This window comes from Carcharhinus amblyrhynchos, chromosome 1, assembly GCF_965287045.1.
Source record: "Carcharhinus amblyrhynchos chromosome 1, sCarAmb.v2.hapA, whole genome shotgun sequence".
NCBI lineage: Eukaryota > Metazoa > Chordata > Chondrichthyes > Carcharhiniformes > Carcharhinidae > Carcharhinus > Carcharhinus amblyrhynchos.
Window position 1 is genome coordinate 121,956,388 of NC_137324.1, and position 13,516 is coordinate 121,969,903.

General features: G+C 43.0%; 1 protein-coding gene across 1 annotated transcript in view; it reads right to left on the minus strand.

Annotated features, from left to right (window-relative positions):
* Positions 1 to 4,609: 4,609 nt before the first annotated feature.
* Positions 4,610 to 13,516, minus strand: part of enpep (glutamyl aminopeptidase) — a 55,242-nt gene continuing 46,335 nt past the window's right edge. Inside the window, exons 14-20 of the mRNA XM_080191796.1 lie at positions 12,594 to 12,744; positions 12,412 to 12,485; positions 12,218 to 12,319; positions 11,396 to 11,566; positions 9,726 to 9,866; positions 8,851 to 8,932; positions 4,610 to 5,143 (exon numbers count right to left, since the gene is read on the minus strand). Of these exons, the coding sequence (XP_080047922.1) occupies positions 5,000 to 5,143; positions 8,851 to 8,932; positions 9,726 to 9,866; positions 11,396 to 11,566; positions 12,218 to 12,319; positions 12,412 to 12,485; positions 12,594 to 12,744 (865 nt within the window). The 3' untranslated portion in view covers positions 4,610 to 4,999. The remainder of the gene's footprint in view (positions 5,144 to 8,850; positions 8,933 to 9,725; positions 9,867 to 11,395; positions 11,567 to 12,217; positions 12,320 to 12,411; positions 12,486 to 12,593; positions 12,745 to 13,516) is intronic.

The following is a 13,516-nucleotide window of genomic DNA, read 5'->3' on the forward strand; positions in this document are numbered from 1 at the left end:
TGGAGAAGTGTTGTTGTAATTGTATAAGGTGTCGTGAGATCACATTTGAAGTATTGTGTCCAGTTTTGGTCTCCTTACTTGAGGAAGGATGTGGTGGCATTGGAGGCAGTTCAGAGGAATTTCACCAGATTGATTCTGGGGATGAAGGGGTTGACATATGAGGAGAGATTAAACAGTTTGGGCTTATAACCACTGGAGTTTAGAAGGATGAGATGGGATCTGATGGAGATATATAAAATTTTAAAAGGGATTGATAGAACGGAGTAAATGTAATCCAAATGTTTCCTCTTTTGGGGATATCTAGAACAAGAGGTCACAGATCTGGGGTCAAGAGGTGGTAGATTTAAAATTGAGATGAGACTTAATTACTTCTCGCAGAGGGTTGTGAATTTGTGGAATTCGCTATCCCATAACATGGTGGAGTCTGAATCATTAAATGATTTCAGGAAGGAGATAGATATATTTCTACTAAAAAGGGGATAAAGGGATACGGGAATAAAGGGATATGGGGATATGGGAGATGGACTTGAGACCAGCTATGGTCTAATTGAATGGCAGAGCAGGCTCGAAGGGCTGAATTGGCCTACTTCTGCTTCTAATTCCTATCTTCCTATGCCAATTTACAACAGAAAAGGATGCTGAAACTGGGGTAAATGTCACTTGGACCCATTTTAATGCTATACTCAAATGTCTTCAATCTTTCAGGCCAATTGCTCAAAGCTCCATCAAAACAATTTGAATTAATAATTGGAAAAATTCCCATAATGGTATTTTCTTAAACATGCTGAGCACTAAATTGCAATGCAGGCAGCAATGCAACTTGGGGCTACATTTCATGACCCTCCTATACAGAAAGTGGTTGCAGCAGATGACCTAGAGGTAAGTGTCAAGAATCAAGCTCTGAGCATCTGAATACATTGCAGCAAGAGGTTCACGTAAGCAGTCACAGTTAATGAGTGGAGCTTCAAATGTCAGATCCTGCTAATTGCACTTCTAGCCTCAGACATTGCTCAAATCTTATCTCCCCACCCCTAACACTTACATCTTAATCTCTATTAATCAGGCTTCACACCAGCTTCAGATTGTTCTCACATACTTAGCACTGCTTCAAGTCTCTCACATCTCAAAAGTTGCACAAAATGCCATCATGGAATGCCTACAGTGCAGAAGAAGGCCATTCAGCCCATCAAGTCTGCACCGATCACAATCCCACCCATGCCCTACTGCTCACCTATTTACCCGGCTAATCCCCTTGATACTAGGGTTAATTTAGCATAGCCAATCAACTTAACCTGCACATCTTTGGACTGTGGGAGGAAAGCGGAGCACGTGGAGGAAACACACGCAGACATGGGGAGAATATACAAACTCTATACAGAGTGACCTGAGGCCAGAATTGAACCCGGGTCCCTGGCGCTGTGAGGCAGCAGTGCTAACCATATCAGTCAAACAATTACACCACACAGACTAATATAGTTTCCTCTCTCGTGCACGATAAGGTGACACAAAACCAGAGACAGCAGCAGCTAACTGGAATAAGATAGGTGTTCCTGCGTGTTCTAACCCCAGGGAGAAGATGGTGTTGGCCTTCAGTTGGACAGCAATTGTTGAGGCCAGTAGTGGGGCTGAAAGCATTGAATATGATGTGGCCCAGTGGCTAATTCTATTCACACCCTTGTGGGTTTCCTCCATGCGCTCCGGTTTTTCTCCTGCAGTCCAAGGATGTGCAGGTTAAGTGGATTGGCCATTATTAATTGCCCTTCACTGTCCCAAGATGTGCAGGTTAGGGGGTTACGTGGCTAGGGCTTGGGGAGGATGCTATCGGGGAGTCAGTGCAGACACATGGGACAAGTGACCTCTTTCTGCACTGTAGTGATTCGACGATGAAGTGTTTCCTGCTGATATCACAGCTTACATTGCAACACAAGCAACAATCACTAATGACATAAGAACATAAGAAATAGGAGCAGGAGCAGGCCATCTAGCCCTTCGAGCCTCCCCCGCCATTCAATAAGATCATGGCTGATCTGTCGTGGCTCAGTTCCACATTCCCGCCCTCTCCCCATAACCCTTAATCCCCTCGCTTATCAAAAACCCATCAACCCGCGTCTTAAAAATATTTAGCGAGGCAGCCTCCACCACTTCAACGGGCAGACAATTCCAGAGATTCACCACCCCTTGAGTGAAGAAGTTCCTCCTCAACTCCATTCTAAACCGCCCCCCCTTTATCTTGAGGCTGTGCCCCCTAGTCCTACTGTCCTTTCTGAGCAGGAAAAGTCTCTCCACTTCTATCCTATCCATCCCATTCATCATCTTATATGTCTCAATGAGATCTCCCCTCATTCTTCTAAACTCTAACGAGTACAAGCCCAGTTTATTCAGCCTCTCCTCATAGCTCAACCCCCTCAACTCCGGCATCAGTCTAGTAAACCTCCTCTGCACTCCCCCCAAGGCCAAAATATCCTTGCGTAAGTGCGGCGACCAAAACTGCACACAGTACTCCAGCTGCGGCCTCACCAATGCCCTATACAGCTGCAGCAAGACCTCCCTACTTTTATATTCAATCCCCCTCGCTATGAAGGCCAGCATCCCATTCGCCTTCCTGACCACCTGCTGCACCTGCAGACTGGGTTTTTGCGACTCATGCACAAGGACCCCGAGGTCCCTCTGCACCGTTGTCTGCTGCAGTTTTTCGCCACGTAAGTAATAGTCCTTCCTACCATTATTCCTACCAAAGTGGACCACCTCGCACTTGCCAACATTAAATTCCATTTGCCAGTTCCTGGCCCATTCGCCCAGCCTATCTAGATCCTTCTGCAGACTCTCCACACCCTCCGTGCAATTTGCCATTCCACCAATCTTGGTGTCATCAGCAAATTTCGACACTATACACTCGGTTCCCTCCTCCAGATCATCTATATAAATGGTAAATAGCTGAGGCCCCAGCACCGACCCCTGGGGCACTCCACTAGTCACCAACCGCCAATCCGAATAGCACCCATTGACCCCCACTCTCTGCCTCCTATTTGACAACCAATCCTCTATCCACGCTAACACCCTACCTCCAACTCCATGCCCCCTGACCTTCTGCAATAACCTCTTGTGAGGTACCTTGTCAAACGCCTTCTGAAAATCAAGAAAGACCACATCCACCGGCTCTCCTCTATCCACCGCCCTAGACACATCCTCATGGAACTCCAATAAATTTGTCAGACACGAGTTCCCCTTAACGAAACCATGCTGCGTCTGCCCTATCAAGCAATTCTCCTCAAGATGCCTCGCCATTTCCTCCTTATCTCTCTCTGCTGAGGTGCAAGATCAGCTTGCTTTCATGCAGACCCAGACAGCTGCTAATCACAGTGTTCAAAGAAGCTTGCAGGTTGCCAGTGAGCCCAATGATTTTCTCCTAAAAGATTACAAGGATTACTGAGGCACCGCTCAGGGAGAGTGGCATTTACTTCATTGTGCATTAACTTGCTGCCTTCCAACACGAAGACAGGAATCATCCTCCCACCCTGCTGTTCCCTTGCTGTGCCTGTCAGCAACCGATGCTTCTAAGCACAGACGCTTGATGTTGTTCTCCACGGCCATCTGCACCTTCCTCCAATGACTTTCAACAACTATTCAACAACCGCCAGCTATTCTGCAGCCAGTGGAGTAGCACTTCATAGGTGCCCTAGCACAGGAAAAAGCACACAGAAGCTAGGCACTAAGGATAATTTATTTGATTTTTAAATATAACATGGCGTCATGTTATGATAAATTTGGTTTGGAATGTTTACTTCATGGTGGTTCTTTGCTTTATGGCCAAGTGGATGTCACCACGGGCAGTGATAGGGGAGAGAAGGTATGGGACTGCTGACGAATGGAGTGCAGCTACTAATGTTGCACTCAGTTGAGTTCTTCACGGACAGTTTGGACACAAAGAGGTTATGTAGGTTTATATGCACTCAATAGCTGTTTACGATTTCAAAACTGTATAGTGAGTGGTCTGGCAGCATTGGGGAGAGCAAGGTGAAGCGTAGATATATATTAGGTATAAATCCTGATTGATTGAGATTGTTGACAGTGAATGAGGGGAGTGTGATGAGGGAACTAAACAGTGTCTGAGATTAAAGGTGCAGTTGGTTGGTTATGGCATTTGAAGATGCATTAATTAACCTTGACCACTCATCTAAAGTAATTGAATTTCTTCTGGTACTGCATCCAAGTCTTCATGACTTGACCCCTGACACACATCCCCAAAGCTGTCTGCTCCCACTCCCTTCTGAGCCTGTACCTGGAGGGTATCTGGCCCTGTGCTGATATAGGACATCTCTCCATCTTTCCAATTCCTCTGATTAAGACTCTAGTTCAGTGCCTGCAAACTTGGAAATGTGTACCCTTGTGTTGCTCTCTCTTTTGATTCTGAAGCCCCCCAGTTTTCTGTTCCATGCAGTTTGATAGAACAGAACTTTGCAAGCAATATTAGCCATTTTACACAATTATCAAAAAATTAAAATTATACCCACAGTAGCCATGAAAATGAGTTAACGTGTTAACATTTTTATACATTTCAACAAAGAAAATAACTAACCAATGAAATAAAAATAGCTATAATCAAGATCCATTATATAAAATGTTCACATCTCATTTATTTAAAATTCATCTTTACAGCAGTAGTTTTCTCTTTTGTTGTTTGTGCTACAAAGGTGACAATGTATGGCTTATTCCAGTTGAACTGCAAGGATTGTAAACACTGTCATCATAAGACACAGCAGAAAAACAAAAGATGGCACCTGAATTCCTTCATAAACAATATTGGCAAACCAGGCCACAATTAAAATATGTTAAAAAAGGCAGTCTTTAGGAAAGGGAACATCATCCATTTTCATATAATATTGAATTTTCAAGCACAATAGTAAAAATACAATCAACAAGGGTCCTTAATGCCACCATGAAAGCTGTTGGCGTAAACTTGTATTGTGTTTACACAGAGGGCACTGCGCTCCTGTTGATATTAGGCATTGCTCTGCAGCCATTGTTGTATTTCAGCCTTGTTTCTTTTTAACCAATCTATATTTGCCTGCACAGTTTCAATGGCTTGTTTACGAGGACTCTCTCCTGCTCCAGCATTTGGATATTTTGCAAAGAAATCTTTCATCTTAAGTGAAAAAAAAACATGAATTAAGTTACTCAAATGGAGAATTTGTTTCCCAAAGTAATGACACCCCGCCTACCTCCAATAATCGCCATATTTCCCCTTAATTATCCCCTCAGTTTCCACCCCATCATGTCATACTCCAGAAAACCAGTCAGTGACAGATAAAACTGGAGCCAATTTTGACATGCTTTTATAAGCATTTATTACAGAGATTCCAATTACAAACATTTGCCTCCTAACCCAATCATCACACAATTTCAGTCTGTTCCTTTATATAGCAGCACAAGTGCAACCCCAATTAATGCTTTCCACCTGCATACAGTAAACATACCAGACCTCACGTTCAATAGATCATCCTCCAGCATATCCATCATAATGCCACTAAACAAATCTTCCCTTCCCCTTCTCTCTCAGCATTCTGAAGGGACAGTCCTCTCCATGACATCCTCTCCCATAACTCCCAATAATCACTTTCCTTCCCAGCACACCATTCCATGCAAGTTAAGATGCCACACCTTTAACCTTCTACCTTCCAATTGTCCAGAACCCTAAATAGTTCTTCAAGATGAAACAATGAGTGCTTTGTACTTCTTTCAATTTGATGGATTGTATTGACTGTTCATGGTGCAGTTTCCTTTTTATGGGGGAGACCAAAGGAGACTGGGTGATCTCCATTCAGTGAACAAATATTTTTGACCTGAGTTTCTGGTCACTTACCACTTTAATTCTCTGTTCCACTTCCGCTAAGCTCTCTGCCCTTGACCTCTGAAGATGTTGTAATGAAGTTCAAAAGCAGTTTAAGAACCTTTCAGTTGGGCACTCAACAAACTTCAGGAATAAACACCAATTTCAACTATTTCAGTTCATTATTTGTCAGACAGCAGATATGACAATGACTTCTTGCTGGCACTTTCATCTCCTCCAAATGCATCTTTGTTGTCCTATTACTACCCCTTTTGTCTTACACTGTCATCCCTTTCCTCTTTTAATCTTTTCTGCCTTCCACATTACCACTGACCTTCTAACAAAAGCTAAAGCTACTGCAGATGCTTGAAATTTGAATTAAAAACAGAAATTCCAGGAGATCCCACCAGCATGAAAAGCAGCCCTTCATAGTTATCTCTGTTTCCAGTGAAAACATGCACGCTTTGACTGTTTCATGCTTTACATATTCATCTGGATCATTGGCAGTTGGAACAAGTTAGGAAACAGCTAGTTCTTGCATGTCCTTCCTGAATTGCTTTTGGATCTGACTTTGCTATGCCAATTAGATCATAAAGGCAGCTGAGGCAAAGTCTGAAGTTGCTACCTGCCCATGATTCTCCTCTGCAGCCTAATACCCAAAGCTCCTGATGGCACATCTGGGGCAGAATTTTCTCAAAAGATTTCAAAGGGCAGAATTCTCCAGCTGTTCACGCCAATAGTATTTTCTGGTCCCGCTGCAGAGAATGGTGATTTGGCTGAACACCAAATTCTCTGTCCTCACTGGCAGGAACAGGGGGGCATGAATGGCCAGAGAATTCCAGCCCAAAGGGGGAGGTCTCCAGCCATTTGCTGGCCCCACCCATGGGTTTTTGGGTGGTGTGGAGTAATGGAAAATCCCATTCACAACGGTGGGGCCAGAGAATCCCACCGTCAGCAAAAAAAATGCTATCCGCCGACACTTGCCACCAAAAACACATGATCAAGAGGCTGGGGAATCCTGCCCTAAGTGTTGGCCCCAGCTGGAAAATGGTGAGATTCCTGCTGGGATTCAGTTTACAATTCTCCCACACTTAGTAATTTTTTTTGGAGCCAGGGAAGGATTCTCATTGATCTCCAACACACTTAGAATTCGATTTGGAATGGGGATCTAAGGATGCTGGCAAGGACAGCTCCTCAGAGAGATTGCAGCAGTCATACATACCCCCTGCAAACACCACCTCCCCAACCCCACTTGCTGGCTAAGACTCCCCTTTCCACTCACTGGCAACAGGTCTCATCACACTTGCTGGAGTCAGTCCTCAGACAGCAAATGTTTACAATCTATATAAATGATCTGCAAGCAGGGATAGAATGAAATATAACAATATTTTCAGATGATACTGAAATAAGTGGGAAAGCGGGCAGTGAAGAGGAAATAAAGATGTTACTGACAGATATAGATAGACCAGGAGAATGCTCCAAAATTTGGCAGATGGAGTTTAAGTGTGAGGTTATCCATTTTGACCAAAGAAACAGAGAGGCAAATTATTATCTAAATGGAAAGCAGATTCAAAATGTGTCTGGGCAGAGGGATCTGAGTGTCTATGTTCATGAATTGCAGGAAGTCAGTATGCAGGTACAGCATGTAATAAAAATGGCAAATGGAATGTTAGTATTTATCTCAAAAAGACTGGAGTATAAAAGTAGAGAAGTGTTGTTGCAATTATATAGGGTGTTGGTGAGACAACATCTGGATTATTGTGTCCAGTTTTTAATCTCCTTATTTGAGGAAGATGTGGTGGCAATGGAGGCAGTTCAGAGGAGGTTCCAAAGATGAAAGGAAGGATGAGAGATGAAATGAGGAAAGATTAAACAGTCTGGGCTTGTACTCGCTGGAGTTTAGAAGGGTGAGAGGGGATCTGATTGAGATATACAAAATACTAAAAGGATCGATAAAGTAAACATAGATCAAATGCTTCCCCTTGTGGGGCAATCTAGAACAAGTGGTCACAGGTATAGGTTGAGAAATGGTAGATTTAAAACTGAGATGAGGAGGAACTACTTCTCACCGAGGGTGGTGAATTCGTGGAACTCACTGCCCCATAGCGCAGTGGAGCCTGAATCGTTGAATGGCTTCAAGGAGGAGATATATTTCTGATATAAAAAATGGGTCAAAGGGATATGGGGAACAGGTGCAGAGATGGATGTGAGACCAGGAGGAGATCAGCCATGATCTGAATGAATGGTGGAGCAGGCTCAAACAGGTGAATTGCCTATTTCTGCTCCAACATCTATGTATGTTCTGAAATAACAGCACCATCCATCCCCCCCACCCCCCAAATGAGTATGGGGTAATCAAGGGCCTCCCCTCCTCTTTTTAGTTGCCCCCCTTCTTCTGGTCCCATCCCCACCTTCAGGCATCCCCCACACCCTCTCTTTTTGGGTTCCTCTCTCTTTTGGCACTGCCAACCTGGCATTGCTAGGGTGTCAGGGCACTACCCAGCCATTTCCCCACCACTTTGGGGATCCAATGGCCTCTGAGCCCTGACACGGTCATCATGACTGATCTCTGATTTTGGAAAGTAGTAGTGATTGGCACCTAGTTCCCACTGCCTCCGAGGGTCAGAGAATCCCGGGAGCAGGGAAAATCCAGCTTAAAACTGACAGAGAATATTACAGTGATGATTTAAAATGCTAATTGGGATCATGCCCTCCATGGCCCCTCCGTCCAACCCTGTGCAGCCCCAGCGCAGTCTGCACATGAGCGCAAAGGGCCAGAGAATCGATCTCCTCTTGGTATTCAATAGTCTACTGTGATCCTACTTTCCTTCCTCTCATTTCACATTCATCCAGTGACATTTTCTAAACAAGCATTTGCTATGCTTGCAACTAGTGGGTAGTTGGCTAAATACGTGGATACTACTTTGCATGCAGTTCTCTCTGTTTATGTGCTTGTATCCTTTGTATCATATATCATCATGATTTGGGAACATTGAGGCAAAAAAAAACTTTCTGTAGCTTACCTGCCACAAACTAAGCTCAGTGTTAAACGATCTTGTTATCCTTAAAACCAGTCGTCCTAGGTTTCTATCATTAATTGTGTATCTGAAATTTGAACAAACAATAAGTTATCTAAGCTGCGAATCTAAACAATATTCCAGCTTACTGCTGCACAATTCTGGCCACAACCTCATTTGTTTGCTGCAACTTGCTGTGTGCAAAGTGGCTCCTGCATTTCCTACATAACTATGGTTTAGAAATGCATGACATGGCTGTGAAGTGCTTAAAATGCCGTACGATTATTAATTACATTATATAAATATATGTCTTAGGCCTATTTCCAGCACTTCCCGCTGGCCGAATCTTCCACTTCCGCTGATAGCAATCGCTCCGGCCTGCAGTGCATTCCCCAGTGGTGGTGGATGTGGGGCTTACAAAACCCCCTGAACATCAGTGGGAATGCAGGATCCCACTGCTGGCCAATGTCAGGCTGCCTCTGCTGCCAGCACATACGCTGCATTCGGCTGGGGGGGTGGGTTAAAGTCCCGCCCTCACTTTTCTAAGTTAGCGAAATAAATAGAGGTTCAATTGTGAAATTAAAAAAAAATTCCCAGTATAACTGACATTCTTCAACATGTCTTTCATCAGTGCTGGCTCCCAACATTCACTACCAATTTTGTGCGTATTTTGTGCATTATGAGAAAAAAACTGAGATTCAATTTAATGATACCTTTAGAACCAACCTTAATAACTGCAAGAAACATTCATTTAAATGAAAAACAAAACTACACAGGAACAAATATTATGTATGATCTTGTAAATCTGGTATCATCACATCTACACAATATATTCACCTACAATCACATCTGAACTGAAAAGTAGGAAGAGTTGATCCTACCGGTTCACTAAATAGTCCCAGTTGAGCCGTGTCCAATCCCAAGCCATTGTTTTCCCATACTTGTTGTACGAAATGTACTGGAGAACAGTGAACACATCCTGACTCTTAATGAGACTTCCATTTTTAATATACTGTAAGAATCTGTATGACAAAGCAAAAATCACATTTGCAAATTGATCAGAGGAAATCAGAATGCAAAGAAAATAATACTTCTAAATTATATCATTGAGAAGATTGATTCTTGACAAACTAGTACAGATATGTTTTTGAAACTTATCAAGGTATCACTGGTAAGGTGGGCACTGGGCATGAATTCCATGATTCTTAGGCATTGCAATCCTCAATATCAGAAAGGTACCCAATTTACATGTATTTACATGGGCCACACTCACGTGTGACGGGGTCTCAGCCGACTCCAAACAATGCACTGTTTGACTGGCCGCAGACTGTCAAACCAAGCAGCAGGCCAAAGAAAATTAGGAAAAAAAAGACTCAATCACTTTCCATCTGCTTTTTGTGCAGGCTTGGAAAACAGCCAATTGGTGCTGTCACCCAGAACAAGCAATTGTCTCCTTTATATATTTCAATCAAAGTGCCATGCCTATTGCAGGATCCTGTCCCGATTTTCAAGCATCAAATAGGCATGAGTTTAGGTACTGCACACTGGCCCATTAGTCCATGACATGAATTGGTCTAATCATAGAATCCTACAGTGTAGAAGGAGGCCATTCAGCCCATCAAGTCTGCACTGACCACAATTCCACCCAGGTTCTATTCCCGTCACCCTCTACCCCGCTAATCCCTCTGACACTAAGGTCAATTTAGCATGGTCAATCAACCTAATCTGCACATCTTTGGACTATGAGAGGAAACCGAGCACCTGGAAGAAACACTGCACAGGCATGGGGAGAATGTACAAACTCCACACAGGCACTGACCCAAGGCCAGAGTTGAACCCGGGTCATTGACGCTGTTAGACAGCAGTGCCAGCCACTATGCCACTGTAATCAATTGTCCTTCAAACTGCAGGCTGCTCTAAAAACAGACAAATTTCATTTTAACGGGCCTGGAAGAGACCAGCACAGTGGCACTGCTGCCTCACAGCACCAGAGACCTGGATTCCATTCCCTGTCTATGCAGAGTCTGCGTGTTCTCCCCATGTCTGTGTGGAATTCCTCCAGGTTTCCTGCCACAGTCTGAAAGACATGCTGGTTAGATGCATTGGCCATGCTAAATTTTCCCTCAGTGTACCTGAACAGGTGCTGGAGTTTGAAATCTAGGGAATTTTCACAATATTTTCATTGCAGTGTTAATGTAAGCCTATTTGTGACACTATTAAATAAACTTTAAACTCATCATAGCAAACGTAAATTGGCTCCCGGATATTTTTGTTGCCTTTTTCTTCAACATCTCCGCCAGCACTGTATATGCTTCCTACAATATGATAACCAGTACAGGATACAGTTCTGCAGATTGAACATAATTCATTAGTCACAAGACACAGCTCATCAGGTTCCTATTACATGGAATTTAGGCAAATTCCATGAACTGGTTGAATAATCCCTTCTGTTTTATAAACTGATAAAAGGATTGCATTACATTTTATAAAGTAGGTTGTTATAAATAGAAGAGTGAGCAATTTATGTGATTGAATGCAGTTTTTTAACTACCTGTCCAAAAGCCAAACATCCTCCACTGAAGCCAGTCCATACAGAAGCTTGTCCTTCTCCTGAGCAAGTGGTGTTTCCTGGTACTTTTTAAGCATAAATTCCCATGAAGATTCCTTGCCTGACATTTGCATCCCATAACGGTACACGATGAGACGTAGATTTGGTTCTACACTAGTTAAGTTAAAAGAATTATATTTATTACCAAAAGACACTCCTCATTTTGTTGATGTACAAAAAGACATGGGGGGGTGGGAGCGGATATTTTATGACCCCCATGATGAGGGAGAGAGGTTGGAGGTTAAAATTTTAAAATTGTGTAACGTGATCCCAACCCACTGTCAGAAGGTTGCATAGTATCCATGTCCAGTTCTCTAGAGGTGAGACACTTTAATAATAATATCTAAATCAGGTTCTGACAGTACAGCTGGGAGGCTGAGTTAAACTTAACTCTAACTGGTGAGATACCTCAGCTTAAAAACACGGCAGCTACACTGAGATGGCAGCAGCCAAATCAAGCAAGTAAATGCTAACATTTTTCATTAGTCAAAAGGAATAAGTCTGTTTTGCTCAGCCCCTCAAACAAACATTCTGCCATGATCTTTGTGAAATACCAAGGATCCTAATGGCCTTATACTACAGGTTTTTCCAACCAGCTCGAAGGTCAGAAGTAAAGTTTAAAAATATAGGAATGAGATCCTGCCCAGGATTTCTATAGCAACTGCTACACCTCTGCCACCACAGCTCCTGCCCTGACCTCAATCCCCACATTGTGCTCCACACTGCCCCCCGCTCCCTCCATAAATATCAGACCAGTATATTCACCTTGTTCCATTTATCCATTTTTCAAATAATTCAGATGCGTTCGCCAATGCTTGCTGATCTCCCATCCGACACGCAAGTGTCAAAGCATCTTCCCTCAACAACCTGGGCATATACCAAAGTTATTCTCAAGTTATTTTATATAATTCAATAAATGCAGTAAGGTCATTATTGTTTTACATGAAAAAATTGCAAACCTGTTCAAATGGCGGCCTTCATCCTTCCATCCAAGCTTGGCCGTAATGGGGTGAATTTGCTTCTTCCAATATGTCTGCAAAATATAAAAATGTTAATTTATCTTCATTGTCAAGGAAAACATGCATGCCAAGTATTTCAGGCATTTTTACTTAATTCTGTCATGATATTCATTTCAGCTCACCTGGAATTTTGAGTAAAGACTCTCATCATCCTGAAGCATGTCCCTAATGTAAGCACTGGATGAAATCACTTTCGACCAAGGCAAATATTCTGTTTCGTCCTGCAGATACTTGGTCAAATTCAAAGCTACAGAGTAGTTTAACAGAGTTGCTCTGAAACAAGCAGGTAAACCATTAAAGGATTAGTTATTAAGAGTCAGGCTCTGACACATTTTACTCAAGTTTGACTTTGAGTGTCACTGTCAGTACTGTAGAGATGTTACATGCATTAGAAAATGCTGGGAGCTGTTAATGTTGAGATGGCATATATCTGACTATTAACGTAATAAGTAAGTAAAGTATCAAGTACAAATCAAAGTTGAGCCAATGTTTAGCTGTCAATTAACATAGAAAATAAATGAAATGTGCATGGTGGCACAATGGTTAGCATTGCTGCCTCACAGCGCGAGGGACCTGGGTTCGTTTCCCAGCTTGGGTCACTGTCTGTGCAGTCTGCATGTTCTCCCTGTGGATTTCCTCCAGGTGCTTGGTTTCCTGCCACAGTCGAAAGATATGCTGGTTAGGTGGGGTGGCCATGCTAAATTCTCTCTCAGTGTAGCTGAACAGGTGCCGGAGTGAGGCGACTAGGGGATTTTCATAGTAAATTCATTGCAGTGTTAATGTAAGCCTTGTGACACTAATAAATAAACTTTAAACTTTAGGATGGGAGTAATCTCCTTAAAATAAAATGGTGAGCGACAAGTTCACCAGGATGAGAGATGGGGCAGAAACTTTGGGGTGATAGTCAACTTCAACGCAGTCACAGAATGGAGTGTCCTAAGAATAATCCCTATTATATGCCTCGTTTGGATTTCCCTTTCATGAACTTGCTTTCTGATTTCAGACCCCGACTGTCAGTATCAATATCACTTCAGTTGTAGCAGAG